Source organism: Nansenia antarctica (assembly GCF_963989245.1).
Source record: "Nansenia antarctica genome assembly, chromosome: 6".
Taxonomy (NCBI): domain Eukaryota; kingdom Metazoa; phylum Chordata; class Actinopteri; order Argentiniformes; family Microstomatidae; genus Nansenia; species Nansenia antarctica.
In genome coordinates this window covers 6,383,038-6,409,742 of record NC_137676.1, presented here as the reverse complement: position 1 = coordinate 6,409,742, position 26,705 = coordinate 6,383,038, and the positions used below count along the sequence as shown (strand labels likewise).

General features: G+C 46.5%; 1 protein-coding gene across 1 annotated transcript in view; it reads right to left on the bottom strand.

The window, feature by feature from the left end:
* Positions 1–17,084, bottom strand: part of LOC308159504 (disks large-associated protein 4-like) — a gene marked incomplete at both ends in the record, with an annotated part of 28,793 nt that extends 11,709 nt beyond the window's left edge. The window contains 4 exons of the mRNA XM_080533305.1: positions 9,356–9,575; positions 13,426–13,576; positions 15,152–15,393; positions 15,822–17,084. Coding sequence (XP_080389431.1) covers positions 9,356–9,575; positions 13,426–13,576; positions 15,152–15,393; positions 15,822–17,084 — 1,876 coding nt within the window. The remainder of the gene's footprint in view (positions 1–9,355; positions 9,576–13,425; positions 13,577–15,151; positions 15,394–15,821) is intronic.
* Between the last annotated feature and the right edge of the window lie 9,621 nt (positions 17,085–26,705).

The window sequence follows — 26,705 nt, the reverse complement described above, 5'->3', positions numbered from 1 at the left end:
AAGTTTCAGCTGCTGCTCAATGTATTTAAATATTTGAATACTGCTCAATAATCACTGAAATATTAGACTTAGAATTATGCAGTGAACATACTTAAAGCTTTTCATAAAAACCACATGCCGCGAGACTGACTCGTCCTGAACTGTCGTAAGTCAATCAACAAAGAATGCCCCATCAAAATAAAAGTGCCCATGGTAGAGCTGTCAAAATAGAGCTTTCAAAATAAATGTACTAATACAGATAGAGATAAATACAGAACTACCTTTGCGTCACTAAGTGACCGCGTATCTTCTGAGACATGCGTTCTGTCATCACTTTCAGTAGCGCCTTCACACACAGTGGCGCTGTGCACAAACACTCTTGATCCGTATAGCTCTTGTTTTATTATATTGTGGTTTAGTAAATACTGCACTTGGAGTTACATTCAATGCATGATTTGTGCTATAGAACATAAATAAAGTTTGATTGATTGATTGATATCAAATCAAATCACATTTTATTTCTATAGCGCATTTCTCACAAAAGTGACCCAATGCGCTTTACAGAGAGCAGCGAAAATGATCTTATTAAATGTAAGCGAGTAATTGTAAAAAAACTTTCCTATCTACCAATAACTGAAGGCAACTATCTTTCCCATAGAGTGATTCGTTACCCTTAAATATAATCCCAATTAGATATTAATCCTCAGTTATTCTTCACAACTGACCAAACCTCTCACTCATTGCGCGGCAGATTCAGACTGTATCATTGTTATTTTCACACACGACAAACATGTGACATGTTCCAGTTTTATTCTTATTCTATTTTATTCTTCTAAAAAAAAAAACAAAAAAAAAAAAAAAAAAAAAACGGTTTCAGACGGTTTTGATAAAAAACCGTTTCTATTTTTATAAACCCCGGTTTTCGGTTTAACCGAAAAACCGTCCATCCCTACTATTTACCCACTACATGCATAACACCCATAATCCACCTGTGAATACCGTTGTATTCACAACTGTTATCCACTTCATCCTTGTATGCCTACGTTCATATCATAAGTACACAGTACAGCATAATCCATCTGTAAATAATGCCTTACCTGCTGCCATCTACTGTTACCTCAAGGCTTTACTCATGCTATTTCTATTATTATACCACTCTAGCCTCTTGTCTTATTGTTTTTTTTATAACTATTGCCATTTCCTCTTGTTGCTGCAATGTTGAGGAACCAATGCCTAAGAATCTTACTCTTGTATACTTGTATAATGGGATGCAACAATAAACTTGATTGCGAGATGGTTCTTAGTGACATCATACAACGTGGCCCACATTACACAACATATAAAGGTGTACAAAATTTAACTATCCCTTTAAAGGATAGGCCTAGTTCCAGCGCAGTGGTTCTGATCACTGCAGCCCAAACAACAAACAGTCAATAATACTGCTGATTCTTTTTTTCTTTCTTTCTCCCTCCCTCTTTCATTTGCTGTGAGTGGAAGGGGCATTGTGTTGTCTGTAGGTTTAGGCTAGTCATTGGGGATTTTTTGGGGGGGTGGGTAGAGAAGCTGTTCTCCTAACTCCTGGTGACTCGAAACAGACCACAAAACAGGAGCCAATCACCACACCAGCACTGCATCGTCTGGGGTTAGCGTCACTAGTGGTTTTTGGACACGCCACTTCTTGCCATTGGATATCAATGCCTCCATGACCAACAGCCATTACAGGATTAGCCTACATTCACCAGCTCACACTGAAAGAATGCATGAAAGTAGCTTTAGGAGGGGATTGCCACCAGTCAGAGCAATAGTGGATGTGACTCAGGGAATAGGCTATGACTCGTGCTCCAGGGAGGCCCCTGGTCCTGTCATCAGTTGCCGACTGCAGAGCTGCTGGGACAAGGCAAGGCAAAACAAGGCTAATTACCATTACAGGAAAAAGCCAAATAAAGCGTGCTATGGGCATATTATATATATATATATATATACTTGGCTGAAGAGAGGCAAAGCCATTTAGCGTGGATGCTATTTAAACAGCTGGCTGGGTGGGATCAGCAGATGTCAGGGCAGCAGAGAGGACTCTGGGAACATGGGAAGGGAAAGAAAAGATCTACACTGGTCCAGTTACCACATTCACCACCAGTATAGGCCTTACACACAGGCTCCAAATTAAACCCCGCACAACACATGAACAAACAATGACGCATAGGCTAACTTAGAGGCTTGATTCACTGGGGAACGGCCTAACCGTGGTAAATGATCGCACCCGTGTGATGTAAAGTGCAACCTAAACGTCCTTGAAAGATCCTTCACACTGTCCAATCCATCAACAATTGATTTTTCTTTTTTGACTGTTTCTCTCTCTTCCAGCTGTCAGCGTACCATCTGCGGAGACAGGAATCTAACACCTTGTAAACACGATGTAAGATCTATATTTCTGTCATCAAATGACTCGCTGGGTTCGCTCAGGCCATCATTAAACACTTCCAATGCACACAAACACGGCTGTGGATTCCACACAGCCCTCCCGGTAGCCACAGAAATACTGTTTCACACACGCGCGCTAATAGTGGCAACAGCCCCGGATCTGGGAGCAGAGCCAGGCCAGGGACAAAAGGAGACATTTATTCCCTGAGAGCGAGAAACATTCCTGAAATGCCCAGGGCAGACGCATGAGATCAGACAAGTTAATCTAACATGGTGTGTTGAGGCTCTAAGTACAAACCTCTTCACCCTCGTGGCTGTAAGCGCGCACACGCAGACGCGCGCAGTACACACACACACACACACACACACACACACATACACACAAACACACATACACACGAAAGGCAATCTCCTTTCACCAAACAGTTCTAATTGGAGAAACTATTCGAATAAGCAACAGGACATTCAGTGAGTAAGTAGCCTTTGTTGTTGTCGATCAATAACACACACATTGACAGAATAAACTACTGTTCTGGCACTCACTAATACTGTAGTACCACCAATTACTCAGACCATTGGCAGGAATGCTCCCACCTTTGCCCTGTCCCATTTAGGCTTGCTCTGAGATGCCTGGCCGCCTCCTCCTCCTGCCCTACATCCATCCACGGGCTTGCCGCCCAGAGGTGATTACGAGGTGGAGAAGCTCCAACCGTTGGGTCTCTGGGGCTTCGCCAACCTATCCTGCTCACCCATTGGCTCTGTCCTCACAAGCCTGGCATCACCAGGGGCAACCTCCCTGCCTCTTTTTGACATTTCAGTCGTTTAGCAGACGCTGTTATCCAGAGGGACTTACAATAAGTACATTTGTCGAAAGTATGTGAATCAACTACACATCTATATATAACTAAACTAATATCAGGTTCCACACAAAGCCATTTTATATCACCTATTGATTAGGAGACCCAACCATACTGGACTGTTGCCTAGTAACCTGAACACAAACAATAGAACACCTGTGCGGTGGAGTGATACATATAGTTAAAAGTCCCAGTGCTGTTATACTGTAGCTTATATCGGCACTCATGGAATGCCTCTTGTCCAATCAAATTACTTGGTCGGAACTAACTGTTGTATAATCGATGTTATCACAACCAAACTGAAGACATCACCCTGCCCGCTGGGCACATAGGCTACAGGGTGGGCACCCTAGCATCTCGCGTGATTGCCAACTGGTTTGGTGGTGGAACATCGGAGAATCTCACACACAATAAAAACGTTATTCTAAACTATGCTTCTATTCATAATCAAGAGCAGATTAAATAAATGGAATTGGGAACCTTTCTTGATGGTTTTTACTTGCTTGACATTAACAAGAATGGCAGTACCGGTAATAGGAGTTGGCTAATTGAACAACCAGTCTGTGGGCAAGCAGCCATTCATGCCTAACGATGTGTTGACTAGGCAAATCTGTTGGGGAGCCTCCATTGTGCATTGCTAGCCAAAGCCATGGGCCTTTTTCTTTTACAAGGAGCTCTTGGGGTTTATCTCGCACTTAAAGCACTTAACATCCATTACAGCCCTGTCAACGCGCTGATGCTCGTCACATTTTTGACTAAATTGGATCACTCATTAAAAGCAAAACAGTGGCCACCTCAGGATGCACTCCCGAGTCCCGTCAGCTTCTCTATGGCAGGAGGGAGGTATTAGATTACCTAGCAGCATAGTGGGCAGACAGCCAGTTCAAGTAAGGCCAAAGTAACGACAGTGATTAACCTCGACACCACATTCTCATGTTACCCTCTCTAGTCATGGTTTGTAAAATAGATACGGTTAAGAACAGAATCGAATAGAAGACGTCCCTGTCCTCTCTGTTTCGGGGACAAGTCTCTCCGGATATAAAGCTTTGGGATTCAAATGGTTTAATTACCATTCGACAGTTTACATTTGGGTGGAACCCTCCCGAGCTCCACTGTCGAGACGTGCGGTAATTAGGCAAACTATTTTTCCGTGGGGCGGAAAGAGAGACACTGAATCACACACTCTGAATCAGACTGTTCCCAAACCTGTTGACTCTGGCAGAAAGAGTCCTTTCATTGGGTGCTCCTATACTGGGCATGTGGAGTTATCTGTGTGCCCTACCCTGCCCTGTCTCGCATACTGCAGCAGGGGCTCAGCAGCAGATTAGCAGCATTACTGTGACCGTGTGGCGATGTGACAGGCGGCTGGGGAACCGGACTGGTGGCTTGGGGCCAGAGGGGCCAGGAGGGCTGGGGATGAGGGGGTGATGCTGGGAGTCAGACAGGCAGACTGAACTGGGCTGGCTGGCTGGCTAGCTAGCTGGCTAGCTGGGACACAGCTTCGGATGAGACGTGTTGCTGATGTGACTGAACTGGCCTGACTGGCTGTCTGGCTGGGACACAGCTACGGATGAGAAGTGTTGCTGATACAACTGACAGCGAGACAGGGCTGGACATGAGTGAAGATGAGAGGTGTTACTCTGTGAGAGAGAGAGAGAGAGAAACAGAGAGAGAGAGAGAGAGAGAGAGAGAGAGAGAGAGAGAGAGAGAGAGAAAGAGAGAGAGAGAGAGAGAGAGAGAGAGAGAGAGAGAGAGAGAGAGAGAGAGAGAGAGAGAGAGAGAGAGAGAGAGAGAGAGAGAGAGAGAGAGAGAGACAGATGTGCTGGACATGGCTGGCTCAGCACATGTTGACAGGAAAAGGAAACCACTTAGGCATACACAACTCACAAAACAACAGCAAACACTTATAATGAGAGGGGTTAGAACTATATAGAAACACTTATAATGAGAGGGGTTAGAACTATATAGAAACACTTATAATGGAAGGGAAAATAGAAAGAGTATGAGAAAATAGAAACAGTGATGGAAACTAGTTCAGTATGACGGCAATAACAAACTGAAGTCCAACTAAGCAGTGCAAATATGCAGCAGTCTACTAAGAAACTTCACTGCAAAAAGAATCTGTTACAAACATCTGCAAAAGCTGAAACATCTACTAAACATCTACTAAACATCTACTAACCATCAACTAGATAGATTGAAAATAGTCAAGTAAGTCCTTCTCCCTCAAACAGGAGTTAGAGTGGCTGCTTTGGCTGGTCAGTTCCGTATTAAGTGTTCCTACTTTTTCTTTCTTCTAAATATGTTTTTAGGGCATCTCTGGTTTTATTGGCAGACAGCAGCAGAGACAGCAGAGATTGACAGGAAGGATGGGTGAGAGACAGGACATGCAGGATATGTCGATGGCCAGTAAATATCTTAATAAGGTAGGAACAGGGGCGCCACTAAGATATTTACATGTTAACGACGTCCTGTGGAGCTTCCAGCGTGGCCTGTGGAATTGGTGTTAACTAGGTTGGTTGGTGTGTGTGTGTGTGTGTGTGTGGTCATACCCAGACACAGCAATCCCTGCATCTAAACCAATGTTTTATAATCTAGTGTTGGACACATATTGTAGGATTGGATGAACCTTGTTTATAGAGCAGCAAGTGTATCAACGCCGGCCACATAAAGGCTTGAGACTACATCGTTCAGACTCGTCAGACTGAGATGGAGGGATTAAACAATAACACCATAGTTATGGGACAGCCATGTGACCCACTTCTGGCAGATTGGTCACTTGAAATGGTTCGGATTAAGTCCAAGGAAATGCCAGGGAAAAGCAGTATCTGGCTGAACAATAGGCATTGTGTTGGTTGTATTAGCCTATGATGCTTTACAATTACAGTAGCCTAACTGTCTGGCACTACAAGTTAGGCTATAGGCTACAGATATTTTCTTTTTAACAAATCTTTAACTTAAGGGTGAAACCAAGGTCCCTCCACCCTGACTGAGTCACCAATGAGCTCATCAATGAGTGTTTATCAGACGTAGTGGCTGACTGACTCAGTGTCTGTGTATTAAAGAGCAGAGCATGTGTCAATCTCAAAGAATGGGCACCCCCCCCCCCCCCCCCCACCCTTATATTCACTCCAGTTTCATGGCAAGCTATGATGTAAACGTTCTTGGTATGGTGTAAACTTTCTTTATATGGTGTACACTTTCATAATGTCATAATGTTTTGGCTACTTGTGTGTGGGACTGTTTCTGTAAATGTATCCTTTGATACTCAAGCATGTGATATAGGCTACAAAGAGCTTCCAGAACCCCCCCCCCCCCTACCCCAGGTGCTGTCACCCGTGACCTACCTCATCTCTGATCCACCGTGATCCAACATTTTAAGAACAAGACAAGATCTCCTTTCAATACAACTTCAATACAGAGAGCAAAACAAATCACGATCAAACCATACTCATCGGCTTGGCAGAGACAAGGAAAACCATGATAATCGTACGTGTTGCATAAGCATAGTTAGATGAACTGCAGTGATCTGCTGGTCCAAGTGTTATTTGGTACTGTACTATATGCAGCAAACTGGTTGGCTACGAGTCAAAGTTGCTTTTAGACATGGGACACAGATTTCATGAAAGCTTTTTTGAAAACCCACAGCTGTCAAACAGCAAAGCACTTCGGTAAGCACAGGGCAGGATGCTGTTCAATTATTGATCCTAAACTCAGTACCTACTTAGCTACAAACCTGAGTGAAAAGGGCTAAGAGATAAGAGGCAATAAAAGCACTTGGGAAACAACTGACTGTGAACGGAAATGTTGGACTGAAACTTTCAGATAACGTCTGAGATACTGTACCGGTTGATCAAATGATTGGCACATGACAAATGTGTAAAGTTCACTGTCTGCCCTGGAAGAGGGTTGAATTGCCTTTATCTGCAGTAGCTACGATCACGTGAACGTAATGAAACTGAAACAAATTATGTGACAAGTTTAGATCTAACAGATGCCCACGGTAACAGTAAGGGCGAGGCCCCTCTCTCTCTAGTAATGTTAGCGATCTAGCTTCCAAGGTTACAATTATCCATTTACTGACGGCTAACTTAACAATAATGACACGATGAAAGACATGCCTCGGGGCTGATAGCATACCGTAATCTCTGGGAACCCGGCTAGACAACACAGCTACCTAACGATTAGCTGGCAACCGTTAGAGAGACAATTCAATCCGGTTTGACAGCGTGTACCGTACAGCGATGGGGTGCGTTCGTAAAATTCGCTCTGAGAGCGCCGGAGCGCACACTGGCTTTAGCGTCATAAAGGAACCAAGTCATTTGATTGGACGAGAGGCGTTCCACGAGTGCTGATCAGAAATCCAGAGCGAATTTACGAACGCAGCCTTGGATTGCCATCTTCATGGAAACGGGTGTGCTGTGCTGTCAGCATAACCAACCGCCAAGGAAGATAATAACCGCGGCATATGGCTGTTTTATATCTCCCACACACGAAGCTGACTGTACTACTAGCTGTCTTTGCTTAGTGCTAAAGCATGACCATCACGTACAAGTGAGACAGTTATTGCAATTGAACGAGACAAGCATGAAAATGAGGCTAACAGAGACTGGCTACGTGGTTACGAAGACCACAAGTCAGGCAAGGCGACTCCTGTTCCTAGCCTTAGCTGGCTAGCTGGCTAGCGTTAGTAGCCAAAGACGTCTGATGGAAATAACGATTAAAAGCTCAGAATGTACAAGCATAAGAATATAACAACATATTCAAGCTTACTGTCACAGGAAGTGGAAGTCAATAAATCCGTAATGTTCTGTTGTTCATTCAATTGTGGCTGTTGTGTTGGAGCAAAGCGGCGGTTGACGCTACTGGTAGTATCCACACAGTGTTGCCAAAGAAAGGAATGGTGTGGCCACGCCCTAAAGGATGAGGATTGGACTGGTCTTCTGTCTCACTAGACACGGATTAGGATTGGTCGAAATGTCTGTCTGTCTTCCCTAAACAACGTGCGTCATGATAGGTACATTTGATTGTGTTCTCCCGGGGCGCCGGGAGGAGCGACTGTGCGCCTTTGAGGCCGTTCGATTAGTGCGGACTCCGCCCCGCCGGCGTGCGCTGTACACTAAAAAAATGGATCGAGAAAACATCTTTCCCCGCCTTTTTGGTACACAACTGGACGACCATTGGATACTGTGTCTTTGTCTCTTCCCGCCTCGCCTGCCATGCACCACTATGTCATAAGTGCTCATTATGCTTTTACAATATTCTTTGTATTTAATTGTTGGCTGCATGCAGTGAATTGCTCACAGGTGTTTTTTATTATCCTAAAACAATATTTCCCTCATCCTTATAATTGCAAACAAAACAGGGTAATCAGCAGGAGGACCACAACAAATGTACAGTAATAACACTTTTAAAACAGTGTGTAACCTTTGTTACAGCATTTGCTGGATCCAAGCAGCCCCCTGCTATCAAATACACAGACAGCCCCCTGCTCGAAAAGCCCACAAAAGCCTCGGGCAACTTGGGCTCGAGCCACTTTTGTTCAGCAAAAAGACAGCGTTCATGCATTCATTCATTCATTCATGGCTGAGTGAGTTTGCTGCTGCTCAAACTCAGCCCCCCCCTAACCTTTTCACCCCCCTGTAATCGCAGTCTGAAAGAGCTCCTTTCATGGGCCTTGATTTGTTACAGACAACAAGGGCCCTTAAGCTGCACATAAGCGCAACACAATGGAAAACAAAGGCTATAATAGACTGTACTTTCTGAGGGATAATGATTGCAATATAATTACACAAGGGTGTTTTTCTGTCATTTCAAACTGTGTGTGTGTGTGTGTGTATTCATAAAGGACATTTACAGTCTTTTCCAAAACGACGTCACAACAGTCTATTGCATTTTTCTCACTCATGTTACATCCTAACATATGCACATAACATGTATTTTAATATGCACTGTCCCTGTGAAATAAATAATAAACTAAACTAAACTATCCTCTTATAGTGCACTACTTTTGACCAGAGACCCCCCCCCCCCCCCCCCCCCCCAAAAAAAAGAACTAAATAGAGAATGAGCTTTGGATATTACTTATCAATACTCACTGGTGCTGGAGGCGTAGGTACAGCCGGCGGTGGTGGGCGGAGGCGAGTCAGAGTCCACAGACGCAGAGTCCTCGTCCTGGGAGCAGCCGGCCTGGATGGCTCGCAGGTAACTGTGGCTGCGAGACCGGAAGCACGTGGCCATGGGCAGGTCCAGAGCCTCCACCGCCTGGGACTCCATCTCGCAGTACGGCACCGAGCGCCCGCAGCCCAGCCCGCACACCTGAAAGGAACACGTGCAGGTTGACACCCTGGGGGATGGCTGGGGAACATGTGACTACTAGCTCTCCCTCCGCCTGTGAGACGAATTTAATGCCGGTTTGGGGCGGTGAGGCGTTTATTGATCAAAAGCAGTGACCAAGAAACACACAGCGAATACTTCTCATTCATGGAGGTGGTGTAATGGTGTGGGGCATGTTTTCTTGGCACATTTTGGGCCTGTTAATAGTACCGATCAGTCATCGCTTGAATGCCACAGGCTATTTGAGTGTTGTTGCTGACCATGTGCATCCCTTCATGGCCACAATTCACCCATCTTCTAATCAATGGCTACGCTTGCAGCGTGATAATGCACCATGTCACAAAGCAAAAGTCGTCTCAAACTGGTTTCATGAACATGACAATGAGTTCAGTGTTCTTCAGTGGCCTTCCCAGTCACCAGATCTGAATCCAGTAGAACACCTTTGGCATGTGGTAGAACGGGAGATTCACAGCCTGAAAGTGCACCTGAAAAATCGACAGGAATTGTGTGATGCAATTGTGTGATGCAATCACGTCATCATGGACCAGAATTTCAAAGGAATGTTTCCAACATCGTTGTGGAATCAATGCCACAAAGAATTGAGGCTGTTTTGAGAGTATTAGTGCAGTGCTCCTTCCTAATTAAGTGTTTGTGAGTGTAGATAACTAAGTGCTAATTATTCTGTTCTGCCACCGGAGCACCTGCTTGGCTAGCCTGGTGCGGGGCTATTATGGTCTGTGCTTGGTTGGCTGGGCTGGGTGTGTTGGTGGTGGGGCGGGCCGGGTGTGTGGGGCGGCTGGAGCCCGGGGGGGGGGGGGGGGTTTGGGGGCCGCTGCTGTGTGCTGGCAGGCAAACTGGTATTAGTCGCTCTATGAGTAGAGGGCTGCAAGGGAATTTTCCTGGCTACACAGTGTACAGTTTTTTTTTTACCTTTGCCTGCTTTGTCATCATGTGAAGTGCATTGAGTCACATCTTGTGAGAAATGCTATATACATATAAAACTTGATTTGATTTGATTTGATTTAATTTCAGTATTCTATATCCCACTACCGAGAGAGAGAGAGAGAGAGAGAGAGAGAGAGAGAGAGAGAGAGAGAGAGAGAGAGAGAGAGAGTCTATAGCCCAGATACCACATTAAAGGTTGACTCAGTGATGTTCTCTCTCTAGCAAGACGTCCGGTAGGTCCTCTACTTCACAACGGTAACTGTGGTCCCTGTAGTACATGTAGTTCCTGCTGATGACTCGTTCACACAGCGTTGTGTGGCTCTGGCACATAACCCCACAACGCCAGAGCCACACAACGCTGTGTGAAGAGTCATCAGCAGGAACACATCGTACTACAGGGACACAGTACGTTGTGGTAGAGGACTAGGACGTCTTGTAGAGAGAGAACATCCAGCTGAGTCAACTTGACTTCCCCCTATCCTGTGTGATGAGGGCTCATTTCACTGTTTAAAGTAAACAGTACCAGAGAGGAGGACATTTACATGACATTAACATGTAATTTAGCAGAAATCTTTATCCAAAGCGCCTTACAACAAATACATTTGTCTAGGTAAGTGAATCATCTATCCATCAGTCATCAGTAACTTAAGGGAAAAAGACAAGATATATAAAAATAATAATAATAAAGCCGGCAAACATGGCAGTTCAGACATAGCGGCACAAAATGACAGCTTTACCTATAAAATGCGTGATCAAACACACAAAGAAGCAGTCATATTGCTTTAGAGAAATTGCTATTCAAACTCAAAGCCACACAAAACAACAACAACAAAACCTTATTTCTTTCTATCAGTGGAGTAGTTCTGTTGGGGGTGGAGTGCTGTCTAAATACACTGACCTGAGTTAACTAAAGCACTTGAAAGGTACTGTAGGATGAAACCCCATACATTGATTCATTGGTCTATCCAGAGACATTGCTTCACGTCACAAAACATAAGAGGAGGTAGAGGAACGGCAATGACCTTTCACCCCTCAGTCCAAAGCGAGGTGGTTGTGATGATATTGAGGTGTAATGATATTGGGAGGCAGAGGTGGAATCTCTGTCTCTGTCTGTATTAGCAGCACAGACTCTTTGCAGTATTTCCCAAAGGAATGAGATTAGAAGCAGATTATAAAAATACAAATAAAGATATTTCCGAAAATGAAATTCAATTAAATAATGAAGTCAACTTCTGTTTTGATATTCAAATAGCACAGCTTTTGTATCTCAGAATGTAAGCAATGCGGTGTGAGGAGGCGGATGCCTGTATTAGCAGCACAGGCTCTTTGCTGTATTTCCCAAAGGAATGAGATCAGATGGGGAAAAAAAGAAAAGAAAAACACAGAGATATTTCAGAATATCAAATAAATATATATAATCAAGTCAAGTGCTGTTTCGACATTCAAATTGCACAGCTTTTTTCCTCTCAGATCGTAAGCAATGTTGACTACACTCCTGTGTATTCCGAATAAAAAAGCCTTGATGCAAACGGCAGGAATATTAATGCTATGATCTCTCATTTTGCACTTTTACCACCATTGACAACACTGGGTTCAGTTTGAAGCCCTCCCATCTTGTTAACACTAGAACAGCCGTGCCTTTTTTACATACTAAAAGAGCTGCCTCAGAGCTGCCTTTACAATGCTCAAGCTGCTATTTACACACAAGGATCGCTAGTTGGCCGCTTGTAAATTAGCCTGCTTCCTACACAGAAAAACGGCAAAATAGCTTTATACTAGCTTATCCTGATGTGATTTAGAAAATGTAAGGATACTGGGTGGTTGAACACACATATCTAGGAAAAGTCATGAAAGGAGGGTCCTGAAATTTGATCGAGTGCAAAGATATAACATTTTCCTTTACTCACAGGTGTCAAATGACCCCTCATGGGTGTTCTAGTTTAAAGAAACCATTGTAATCCATCAGGTAACAATCCAGATAACATGCTGGAGTTAAAGGACCACCACCACCTCTCCTGATGCCCTCGTCTGCCCAGTGATTGATTACCCGGTCATCTCGGACAACCCAAATTCAATTAATTAAAAATAATTTTATAATCGCTTCCTGAAAGAACAATTCCATTGTTATCATAATGCCATTTAAAATCATCTTAGCGCATCTGATGTGAATCTGCTCTGCTGGTTATACGGAAATGGAACGTCCTAGAAGGATTATAGATAGGCAAACGTCTCAGTCTTCACTTCATCTCTGCTAGCTTACTCAATGTTTTTACCCAACCAGCGTGTAGTAACCACACACATAATCATCTGGAATGTTCTATCCCTGGCCTGCAGTCACAGAAGTACAGGATTCCCCCGTCTCTGGATCTCTCCGCTGTCATCCCACTCAAATCTCTCTGTTTGTTGTTTTGTTGTTTCAGATCTCCCAACAATGGCAGAGGGCATTGTTTAGGATTAATTATTCATGGGAGTATTCATTTCACATACGTTTTTATTAGTGTATCTGTACTAAGCTCTAAGTGTACCGTATTTAACAACAGGACTGTTGTGTTACGTTTGTGAGCCTGATATGCGTTGTTAAATGCAATGATGTAGTAGAGATACGAACAAGCACACAGCAGTTTCATAGTGTGCAGGAGAAAAGCTGACTAATAGTAATGAAGTTGACGACTGACAGTAAAGAATGAGGGAAAATCAATGGCTAAGATAGAAAAATGGTAAATGGTCCCGCCAAAATGAAACAAATCCAATTGGACTAATCAACAGCATGGTCAAGATTCTCCCAGACACGGACTGGTTTTGACCAGTTTGAGACACTGATGAGTAGTCCTGAGCGTTAGAGAGAGAGAGGGGAAGGAGGGGGGGGGGGGGGGGGGGGGGGGCGTACCTGACCGATGTTAAGGCCCCTGCCCAGTGTGGCATAGCCCTGGTTGAAGTCATTGTCCCAGTGCCTGATGGGTGGTTCCCCCGGGCTCACCAAGCAGTCCAGGTTATCCAAGCTCCGATTGGTGGAGAGCTCTCTCAGGGAGGGGAGACAGCTGTAGGGGGCGGGGGGGGGGTAGAGGGGAGAATTAGGAGGCTACAGTCAACAGTGAGAGACTTGGATGAGGAGGGTTTATATATGTATATATACAGTATATACGTCTGGAGTTGATGATATAAACGCTGCTGAGCATCCAGGTTCAGAGGGTGCTTTGAACCACCTTCCCACATGTTCCTTGTAATATTGTGAGTTCAAACACCAGTGAAATGGAGGATAGCAGAGTGCGCTGAGGGGATCAAAGAGGCAGCACAGAGGAAACACTGAGTAAGTCAGTAAACATCAACATAAAAAAGGGCAAATTTGAGTTAGTCATTTCCATTTTTCTAGGGTTAGGGTTAGATGGAATAATATTCCGAAAGAGGTTTCCTCTGTTCTGAGTTGCACAAGAGGCGGCACCTGTTAGTGAGGATGTGTGTGCAGGGTGGAGGGGGGAGGTGAGGGTGGGTGGAGGGGTGTGCATGGGGGAACAGTGGCTTATGAGAGACGTGAGGGTGGGGGGGGGTTGGTTGGTTGCGACTGAGGGCATTTAACACACCACCTAGAGCACCTAGAGTTATAAGATGAGGTGTGAGGAGTGGAGAGCAAAGCAACTAGTCGGATTAGAGAGAGGAGGTGGCGGAGAGGTGGAGGAGGAGTTCATGTGTGAAAGAGGAGGACCACTACCTCCCACCTAATGACACTGACCTGTGCAGATGCTGCATAGAGCATGCACTCTGTAGCGGAGGCCACAGGAGACCAAACTCCTCCTGCATGAGAGCGTAGCCACGAGGCCTGCGGGCGGTTGTGGGTGTGGGGGAGGTTGGGGAGTATTAAAACACACGACAAAACATTTCACCTTTATTTTATTTGTTTTTTGTTTGACCTTTTTCGTAAATTCACTTTCATTCGGTCACTTGTTTGTTTTGTTGTTCACTGGTGGTGGTTTGCCTTTGATATAACTGCTCCTCAGACTAAGCAATAGGCACTCAAAGTGACTGGAAGTCAGTTACGTGATAGGATGCTGCCACCTGGTGTTCATCGGTGGTGACATTTGTTTTAGTCGCATTCAGTTGTTTCATAACTCACCTTCAGAGCAGGCAGTCTTTCTTTGCCTTTTTCTTTGAATACAAATATACTCTTCCAGTTCGTCTGGCTATCTATTCTGTATTACATTTGACATCGATAAATGTAAACGATATGTAAAACGATTAAAAAAGGAGAAAAATGTAATATTTTCTTAAAGGTCTAAAGCAACCATATAAAACGTGATAAAAGCTCTGTGTCATTTCAGAATCAGAATCAAGTTACATCCCATTATACAAGTATAACAGAGTAAAAATCTTAGGCTTCCGTTCCTCAACATTGCAGCAACAAGATAAAATGGCAATAGTTATAAAAAACAACAACAGATAAGACAAGAGACAATAGAGTAGTATAATAACAGAAAGAATAAATAATTATGTTTTTATAATGATGGTGGTTCTGTGTGCTGGTTCTGTGTTCTGGTGGTTCTGTATGCTGGTTCTGTGTTCTGGTTCTGTGTGGTTCTGTGTGCCTACTGCTACTGCTGGGGGGGGGGGGGGAGACTCACTTGTGTGGCGGTGGCGGGGCCTGCTGCTCGCTCAGGGACAGATGGGTGGCCTTCAGGTAGCTCTGGCGGCGGGCGGCGGACTTGGGCGAGGGTTTGGGGCTGTTCTCCGAGTCCTCCTCGCTGTCCTCCAGGTCGCCCATCGCCTTGACGTAGCTGCCGCTGCGCATCCTCCTACAGGGGATCTCCGTGCCCCCGGGCCGGCCCCCCCGGCCCAGCGTACCGCTCCAGTCCCCCAGGGGAACCTGCAGGTTGGGGCCAGAAACAGCCCTTGGTGACCCCCCTCCTCCATCTCCACTCCCTCTCCACTCCATCTCCAGTCACTACACTGTACTTATCACACTGTACTGTATAATTTCATAACTGTACATATCCTATTTTGTCTACACTATTATGTCCTTGCACTATATGTTTACAGTATCATGTTTTTGCACGATAACACTATTTGCACTTCTGGTTAGATACTGAACTTCATTTCGTTGTCTGGTATGTACTTGTATTCTGCAATGACAATGAAGTTCAATCTAATCTAAATCTAAGAATGTCTATCTCGTGCCAAACGTATGTGTGTTTCTTATGACATGATCAGGAAGTAACGCAAATCGTCGTCATATTTCATGATGACACAGCGGTGGTTTGAAAGGGATTTTGAAATAAAATCCGTGATACTCACTGGCTGTCCTACCTGGAGGTATTGGCAGGTCAGGTCCTGGTGACAGGACTTAGACTTGAGCAGAGTTCTGTTGACTGTGGCTGAGCCCTTCTGGAACACCTGCCTGGCCTGGCTGAGGGTGAGCGTGGACCAGGAGCCTCTCTTCACCAGCATGGCCTCCCTGCCCCCACCCCCACCCCCTCCCCCTCCCTCCCCTCCCCGGGGCCCTGCCAGTGCCGCGGGGCAGGCCAGGTACTTGAGGTCGCCGCTGCTCTTGGAGGACTTGAGCGTGTGCGCGGAGATGGTGTTGTAGCCCTGGGGGATGTGCCTGGGAGGGGCCTGGCTGTCCGACACCGCCCTGCCCAGAGTCATCATGCTCAGCGGGTTGCGGTAACCCACCGCCACGGTACCCGCGTTGTTGTCGGTGTCCAGGGTGTCGTCGGAGCCCCAGAGGCCTAGCGCGTTGGGCCTGGGTCTCTGCTTCTGCCCCTCTGTCTTCGCCCTGTCTTTGCTCTTGCTCCGGCGGGTCTGCTTGGTCCCGTCCTCGCCCCCCAGGGCGCCACACCCCCCGCCCCCGCCTCCTCCTCCTCCGGCCGAGCGGCCGTTAACGCTGCCCCCCTTGACCGCCGAGTTCTCCAGGGACTGGGACTTGGCGAAGAGCTTCTGCACCGAGTGGACCAGGTGACGTATGCGCCCAGGGCTCTCGCTGCGCTGCTTGGCCACGCGACCCCGGTGGAACTGCAGGGTGCTGAAGCCGTCCCGGTGCAGGGGCAGGTGCCGCTCCAGCTGGTCCAGCAGGTTGGACGGCAGACGGTTCATGTTGGCCGCGGTGGCGGAGGAGATGGTGGCCGACCCGCTGGTGATCATCGGGGTCCCGCTGAGGCCCAGGCCCAGGCCCATGCCCATGGACATGGAGTTGGACAGGGGGCCCGCCCGGCTGCCCCCCCCCCCAGCACCGGGGGCCCTACCGGGGGCCATGCAGCCCTGGGCGTAGTCGACCTGCTCCGGCTGGGAGGTGAAATGCAGGCGGGGGAAAGTGCTGCTGTTGGACATCTGGTTGAGGGACATCAGGCAGTCGGGGGGGATGGAGGAGGGGATGGAGGGAGGAGGGGGAGCGTAGTGGTGAAGGTGGGGGTCCAGGGTCCCGTAGTGGTTCATGGCGGGGCTCAGCAGGAAGGCGCCGTGGGGGTCAGAGGTCAGGGGGTACAGGGGCCTCGGGGGGCCGGAGGACGGCTCGCAGGAGTCGGACAGGTGGCGGCTGCGGTTGGCTCCTAACCCTTTCATGGTGGCCGCGGACGGTACTGCAGCTGCCGCTGCCCTTTAGAACATGTCTCCTGCTGGGGTGAGTCTACAGCCCTGGTGGGCTCATCCTGGGAACACAGAGGAACACAGAGGATTTCTATCAAAACACAGAGGACAAAACAGGATTTCTATCAAAACACAGAGGACAAAACAGGATTTCTATCAAAACACCTTACACATCACTGATGGGTAGATTGAAACGTAACAACCTTAATACAGAGATTCATTTCCATTACTTCTATCATGCATTACAGCTTGAATAATACATCCCCCTTTAAATGGCAGGTAGTTATGGTAAGAGACCCAATAAGTCTGAGAGTTTCATTGCTGCACATTATCATATTTATTGGTGCGTACTGTCTAACCCGTCATATTTCTTTTTCATGTTCGTTCATTCAGCTCCAGAACTCTCCAGAATGACTTAAAAAGGTGTGCAAATGTTTGTTCCCTTCACAGAGATGACACTTAACAGAGCTGAGCAGTAAAATAGTCTTCAGCAAAGCATAAGGCCCTAGAGAGAGAGAGAGAGAGAGAGCGCTACAGATCCACTTAAGCTAATTAACACTTTATTATTGCGCCTTATAACAGTTAAGAGTTATAGCTCTTTTAAGAACTCACAATGTCCTTGTGTCTTTAAGCAGTGCAGCACTAACTAAAGTAGACATGACCCTGTCTCTGACATATGTGAGGCGTCTGTGTGTCACACACACGCACGCACGCACGCACCCACACACACACTCACTTACTCACTTACTCACTCACTTACTCAAACACACACACACACACACACACACACACACTCCGCTGGTACAGTACGGCCATGTTCGAGAGAGAGAGAGAGAGAGAGAGAGAGAGAGAGAGAGAGAGAGACAGTACTGCACACGCCAGAGTGGTAAGTCCTCTGTCAGCGAAACGAGATGAAGACCTAAAAAGCACCACGTCTCAACGTCCCCGCGGTCCTCCCACACACCGCCACCAGGTGGAGCAGGTGGTGTCTGACATCATCACACAGCTTCTACCCCCCCCCCCCCCCCACCGCCCCCTAGAGACATGGTCCTAAAGCTCTCCTGCTTCCACCGATGGAACCAAACCCCCCATGTGGCCAGTATGTCAATATGGATAGTCAGCGGTCTCCACAGCAACGGCGCTGGTCGGTCTAGACAGGTTTCTCTCGTTGTCTTGATGATACCTCCTCCTCCTCCTCCCCGTGACGTCACAGAGATCAAACAGGAGGCTCCAGCATCATCACACAAAACAAAGAACGCTTTATTTGTCATGCAATCAGCAGTCTGTTGGAATGTGGTGCACACACACACACACACACACACACACACACACACACACACACACCACCACCAGGGGGATCGGAACTCAGAGCACAGTGGTCCTCTGTGGCTCAGTTGGTGGAGCAAAACAACGCTTAGGTTGTGGGTTCGATTCTCGCTGGGACCGTGTATACTGAAACGTATGCACTCATTGCAATGTCAGTCGGCTAAATGTCAGTCGGCTAAATCGTGACTTATAAGATTCTAAAATCTTCATTTTTGTCAAAGATTTAGTTTTTGACACAATCTGATCCATTAGGTGTTTATTAATGCCTGTGTGGTTTTATTTTTAAAAATGTAGACATTTTTGAGTTAGTAATTAATAAAATACAAAAACATAATGGAATGTAAAAACGTTGACGCTCAATATCTCTGAACTGCCCTGAACGGAGATAGAACCTTATAATTCTAAGCTCACGATATGTTATTATTACAGAGCACAGGGTCAGCCATAGTCAGTGGCCATAGCTGCATGACTCACGCACGCAGCTATACATCGATAAGCATAGCATAACTATCTTATAGCCATCTAGAAGCATCTACTCTACGCCTGAAGGCTGTGGGGTGTGGGGATGAGGAGACAGATCCAATGGTTGTGTTCTTTATCTGACCTGCTTGCTTTCCATCTCCTGTATGAGAGTGACTACTTATCTCAGTCTCCCTGGCCGAGCAGATCAGCTCCACGACAGATACAGCAGGTTTACAGTAATACAGAGACACCAGGTTTACAGTAATACAGATACAGCAGGTTTACAGTAATACAGAGACAGCAGGTTTACAGTAATACAGATACACCAGGTTTACAGTAATACAGATACACACAGGCTGCTGCTGCAATCCATCTACCGTCACCTTCTCTCTCTCACACACACACACTCACACACTCACACACTCACACAGGCATGCACACACACACACACACACACACACACACACACACACACACACACACACACACACACAGAGACACGCAGACACCCACACACACACACACACAAACTGGTGACTGGTGAGAAAGTGAGAAGTGCTGCACTGGATCTGTGCAGTCCCAACAAAAGGTCAGCCTAGCTGTCTATGAAACCTTAACCACAGGCTCAGAGGTAATTATGGAGTGCAGGATCCCCAGGGCGAGGTTCTGTCCTAAACGCCTGTCATCAGTTCACACACACTGTGGGGGGACAACAGCTTAGCCAAAGTGTCATGGGATCTGTGTCCTGTTAGGATATATATCACATCTCTAGCTTTGTGTGTGTGTGTGTGTGTCTGTGTGTGTATGTGTGTGTGTGTATTGTATATGTGTGTGTGTATGTGTGTGTGTGTGTGTGTGTATGTGTGTGTGTGTGTGTGCGTGCGTGCGTGTCTATTGTATATGTGTGTGTGTGTGTGTGTGTGCATGTGTGTGTGTGTGTGTGTGTGTGTGTGTGTGTGTGTCTGTGAAGGTGATACAGGGGCACCACAATCCCCATGAAACGCTACGGAATTTAACGAGATTAGACATGTGTGATTGGTTACGGCTAAACGCCTCCCCCCCACACACACACACACACACACACATGCACACACACACACACACACACACACACACACACATGCACACACCCCCATACACAGTGACCAGACCTGCCAGTGGTCGAGGTGCCTCTGTGTTAGAATCATTATAAAAACCAATCAAGTATACTGGGAATTCTCCAGGCAGTTTGGAGGTTGGCTGACTGCTGACTAGAGGCCAGGAGGATGAGGAGGATGAGGAAGATTGTGAAAAAGTAATCAGGGGGAGGCTGGTGGAGGTAGAAATCGGAGGACGGGCTCATTGTTATGGAATTTATTTCAAATTCTTTATTAGGAATAACCCCTTGAGATATGCTATCTCGTTTTCGAGGGGGTCCTAGAACGGAATGAGGAATGGTATAGAATGTTCGATACTGTTCCTCATTCCATTCATTACAGCGAGGCCCCGTCCTCCGATTTCTACCACCACCAGCCTCTACAGAGGAACACGATATCAAAGAGAGACAGAAACCTCATTTAATTCGCACGGCTGTGAACGGCACCGTTTGAAGTTCGGCATCGACTCACATCTCTTGTCATCAATAATTATTTAACAGGGTGAAACTGACATTTTAATCAGAGAGGAGCTCTTTGATAATGCGCCCACCACCTTTTTCTGACAAGATCGTGATGCCTAGATGAGAGGCTTGAATATCTCTCACCTGTCACTGCAGCGCAAAAGAAAAGTGGTTTAAATAACCCACGTATACCTATAGACATAGTCATCTATTTTCTTGTGTGTTTAGAAATGTTCTTACCTTAAATGAATATAATTAGATAATTTTATCACATTTTTAAATATATTTTTCTTTGCCATTTTTTCCTCCAACTCATCCCCCACCATCTCTCCCTCTGCATCCCATATTTTGTTATTCTATTCTATATGTCTTCTTAAGCACCCTAAATGGAGCCCCCCTCCAAGAGCAAAGTATCTCACATGATTGTACTTGTGTAACCGGAGTGACAAATAAACATCATCTATCTTGTTTATAGAGGGAACGACTACATTATGAATTTCAGCATATTCATTCTAAAGTGTTTAGGATTCTAGCTCAGACCGCCGTCTTCCTGGCGAAGCTGTGAAGGCCTCGTAGACAGAGCGTGTGGAGGACACTAAGAGACGCCATACATTACAAAACCCCACAACACAAGGTTTTGAAACCCAGCCAAAGCGTCACTCAACTCAAGCTCTGCAGCACTCTAAACATATTCCACACAGAGAAGAGAAGCTTAGTTTTCGGAAACCTTATTTAGTTGGCTACTGCCTCTCTGGTAAATGGTAAATGGACTGCGCTTATATTTCTCCTTATTCCAAAGCGCTTTAACAGCGACCTCTCATTCACCCCCCATTCACACACCAACCTACCGTGCAAGGCCCCGGCCCTGTTCATTGGGAGCAATTCGGGGGTTCAGTGTCTTGCCCAAGGACACCTGGACACGTGGCCAAGCCGGGGGTTCAAACCACCGATCTGCCCACCATGAGATCATTGGACGCCGGCTCTACCTTCCTGACCCACAGCCCCCCTCCTGACCCCACCTGGACGTCCAGATGTTAATCTGTCTCACGCTGAGATCGTTAGGTGGGAAATAAGATGAAAGAGAGCGCGGGGGGGGGACGAATAGTTAGCAAAAAAATCTGCAATTTTGCGCAGGCCTCTTTGATTAAGTGTTTGATCTCAGAGAGTACAAAAGGGGGGTGGAGGCTTCCCTTTCCACATAGCTCTGTAAGACATCCCAATGCTACAAAGAGGTAGGCGCTAAAGTACAGAGAGAAGCCAGCTAGAAGTCAGCTACCTCACGGTTAGCAGAGTACTAATTAGTATCTGGCTTTCGTCTCACTGTGCGGAAACTACACGCGCGCTGCGTTCCTTACACACATCTCGGGCAGAGAGACAAAGGGAAAGGCTACAACATTTTCATCGTTAATCATTTAGAGACACGCCTGACTCTTCACGATCATGATGAGCTACTCTCTAAATTATCGAAGCGGCTTTAATTTGCAGAGATCGTTTTCAAAGTATTTCGAAACACGTCGTCGTCTGCCTCGGTTGAGGTTCAAACGCACTATGACCAAGCCCCATAAAAAATAATGGCTTTGTCTAGGAAGTTGACATCACTCGGATGCTAATCATCTGCTACCACATGACCCCCGCTAACAAGCAGAGCCATGGGAGCGCCGGGCCAAATGTCTTCCAGCCACCATCCTCCTCTCCGTCTATAATGAATGTCCTCAGTGGGGGCGATGCACTTCCCCCCTTCAGCCTCTGGCGAAGCGCAGAGAGAGGAGGGAGGGCAAATGAGACAGGAGAGGGGGATGGGAGGGAGGGAGAAGAGAGGAGGAGGAGGAGGAGGAGAGGGGGGGGGGAGGAGCAGAGAGAAAATGAAGGAGAGAGAGGAGAAAGGAGAGAGGGCAGAGGAAGGAGGACAGAGCAGAGAGAGGTATCGATTGAGGAAACGCTACTTGTTCCTGGGTGAATGCACAGCTGCTGGGGTATTGGCTTTAAGTGTCCCTCCATAATAACCTTTCCTCTTTCTCCTTCTCTCCATCATCTGCTCTTTCTCACACTGTGGCAGCGTATGTTTGATGTACAGTATATTATTCACCCACACTTTTTGGGGCGATTGTGTAACGTTTTCTGTGTTGTCTAATTGGTGCTTACGGTTATAGCATAGACTTCTTATTACTTATTCACTGTCAGTGAATAGTGAATCCTCAAGTCACCCTGTATCAAAGGCAGTAAATCTGGCTACATCCCCCCATTCATATTTCACGTCACATCCTCCTGAAAAATCACAAAGCTCTGTTCAAAGCATTGACACGTTACATAAGAGCCACCCCCACCACATCATACACACGCACGCGCACACATACACGCGCGCACACACATGCACACAACACGCACACACATGCACACACACTCAGACACAAACACACACACACACACACACACGCACACAACCCATTATCTCCATTGTTGCTCCTAGTCGTCTGTTCCAGTAGCAACGTTATGTCATAACCGCCTTGTGGTGCGGTCCTGGTGCTGTGTGTTAAAGCCAACCCCAGCTGCATTGCCCTGGGGGGGGAAGCAGAGCTAAGACAGGACTGGGGATGACAGGGCTAATCTGAAGACAAACATTAGCGAGCATCGTGTTTATCCAAGAGACCCACTTCTTTAGCATAGATATGAGTAGGATCGGAACACAGGAAGACATCTGAGACATCTGAGCGGTAAACAGACTTTAATGTCAAACATCCACCACACAAAGCAGGAAGTAGACACGAGATCTGCAGCCTTGAGGCGATGAAGTAGTTTTATGTTGCTGTGTCGCTGAGTGGGCTGTGGGGGCGGTCGCTGCTAAGGGGTGGTGAGAAACGGGCCCATGACAACGCAGAGTTATACAACAAACCCTCTTTTTCCTTGTCCTCAGGAAACCCCTGTCATCCCAAACATGGCATTGTGTTTCACACACATACTGTAAGCCCCCATTCAGAGCTCTGGAGAAACTGAATGGGCAAACGAAAAAGGAGGTCAGTCTGAGTGACAACGTTACAGGACGGCTCTGACGAGGAGCATAATATAGAGTAGTAGGCTACAACCCCACGGGGAGGCTGGTGGATGTAGAAATCAGAGGACGGGCTCGTTGTAATGCTTTGAATGGAGTGAGGAATGGTATCAAACCCCTTTTCCCCTTAGGATGAGAGTATACCTGAACACTGACCAATACGTAACAGATGGTCCTTGAAGACCATGATGGTTAATAGAGTGTATAGTGTGTGGTTAAGCCAAGGTTTCTGGGCCTTTTGTGTTTTGTGCATGGATGAATGAGCCTCTACTCTAGAGAGAGCCAGTTAGAGGCAGAAGGGCTGCTGGGTAAAGTCTGAGCCTGACAGAGGGTTAGGGCCTGGGCAAGCTAACAATACTACCCTGGCACGGATAAGATAGCGCTACCGTCAAACAGCCCTCTGTGTATCCTGACAGCAGCCTCTCTGAGAACACGGCCCTCTCGTGTCGGGACTATGTTCTCGCACGCACGTCTAAAGCCAAAGGCCCTCATTGTTAAGCCAAGTGAGCTGTTTTAAAATGCCTAAGCCTGATGAAATATTCAGAGCGAGTAGCATTTGTGCGTTTATTGGACGCTAATCAACGTTTTGCCCATTACAGCGGATCCCCGTGCGCCTCTCTCCCGCGTTCGTCGCCGCACGCGCTGGAGTGTAATTAGAGGAAAGGGTTGCACATTTCCCTACGGACGTTTACTTACGGAATCTCACGGTTGCCGGGGCTGGTTCCCTTTCATTCATTCATTCTTCTTCTTCTTCTTGTTTTCACTCTCTAACGTCATGCATGCCAGCTTTTAAGCACATAGCCTGACTACAAAGATTCAGTCTTGCGTTCGCATGTGCGGCACGATGCTACCGTGCCTGCATGCATGGGTTCACATCGGTTGAAACACAATGAAAAAGCTGATCGCAGCCTCGGGAGGGCCTGAGAAAGAAGAAGCTGTGCATTTACAATGATGAAGAGAGAGCCCCAGGCAGAGGGTTGCGTTCTAAGTCATTATCATCACTTACCGAAGAGAAAGCTTTCTCCACAGGGATCCATGACAAATATCAGGGTATTTTTCTACAACGTTAGGGGAGAGGAGAGTACGTATTGTAAGTGTTTTGGCAAAGTAAGTCCTTTGATCTCTGTCCTCTCCAAGCACGACTGTCATAGTGGGGACCCACAGCAGAGCAGGGCTCTGGTCCAGAGAGACTTGTAAACACCACTTCATGGCAAAGTGACTTTGACATCATAATGGCGTCAGGTGAAAGCTCTGCGTGAACGCAGCAGCAGTCGCGCTACTCGGTCACGGCTCTTTCACTGTCCTGGCGCCCCGCTGGTGGAGCGAGCTTCCCACTGCTGATAGGACTGCAAAGTCACTACCTTCCGCCGTACATTGAAGACCCATGTCTTCAGAGTAAACCTTAACTGTCCCTCCTAAAGACCTCTTCATCTCCACTACCCCCCCCCCCCTCCCCCCCTGTACAATTTCTCTACTAGAAATGTAGTTTAGCAGACGCCTTTATCCAAAGCGACTTACAACAAATACATTATAATATAATGATTATATTAAGTGGATTTCCCCCAGTAGTAGCAGCAGCAGCACCAGCAACTCTGACCCTTTGGAAATCCAATAGGAGCACCAGATCATGACCAGCCACACCGCATCTGTTCCAGGCTCACTACAGCTCCGATCGGCCCTGGCATGGGAAACGAGATGAAATTAATACTCTGTTTTTGCTCTTCCGTGTGTATAGGGATTAAAATATATATATATATAAAAAATGTTTCCTTTCCTTCTAGAACTGTAACTGCCAATGGGCCCCTGGTCATAGCATAGATTACTTTTCCTTACGATGACTGATGGATAGATGATTCACTTACTTACGCAAATGTATTTGTTGTAAGTCCCTTCGGATAAAGGCGTCTGCTAAATGCCACACGGTGCCCGGTAAGCCACGAGCGTTAACCTCTCCACACAGCTGTGAGACGCTCATGTCCAAACCTTACAGACTGCTCTGTATCTCCTAAAATGACGGTGGAAGAGTTTTCAAACGTAATCTTCTGTCTGGCATCACGCCATGCCCTGGGCCAACACAGGCCTCTATGCCTCTCTAACCTATCTTTCAAACAACTCAGGTTAATTCTTTGTCGTCCTGATTAATGGCTTGTCCATTTGACTGTGATGCCAAGCCCCGTTTGTCTGTTCCAATTCTAATGGACCCGCCCGTTTGGGTTGGACTTCCTCCAAGACAGAGGAGAGCAGTGACCTTCAATTCTGTGATCAGATGGAACACGCTCACGCAAACGCGCGCACACACACACACGCACACGCACACACGCACACACACACGCACACGCACACACGCGCACACACACACACACACACACACACACACACACACACTCACACACACTCTCTCACTCTCTCTCTCTCTCTCTCTCTCTCTGACACACACACACACACACACACACACACACACACACACACACACTACAACAAGTAATTGAGTAATGCGATCCATCTTTCCTGTCCAAGTCCTTCATGAAATTGCATTGTTTTGTTAACAAGGTGAATAACGATGGGCCTTGTATGATGACTAAACACAGCAGTAAAAGTCACCACGAGACATAATGGAGGACCGGATGGAAATGGGAACAAGTCTCTATTCCACTTGTGTAATAACAAATCCACTCAACTCAACTACGATACAACAGCAGTGTTACTACACAGGTAGCCTACTGTATAGAGTTGCATTTCATGTACGAAAGGCGCTATATAAATAAAGCTTTACTTACTTACTTACTTACTATAGTAGTATTAGATTAGATTAGATTCAACCTTATTGTCATTGACCGAGTACAATGTATGTTTTATCAATATTAAATGTTTTATCTATTTACTTCTTATATTTGCTTTTATTCATTGTAGTTTTTATTTTCTTACTATGCTCCTCTTGCTGTATTTTTAAATAATGTATGTAAAGTACTTTGAATTGCCCCTGTTGTATGAAATATGCTATCCAAATAAACGTGCCTCGCCTTGCCTTGCCTACAGGTACGAAAACAACGAAACATAGTGTGGCATCTAACCTGATGCAAATAGTGTCGCGGTAGAAAAGACATGATTATGTAGACAGGGCATGGTACTATGACAGTGTACGCCGGTATTACAGTGAGTGTAAGTA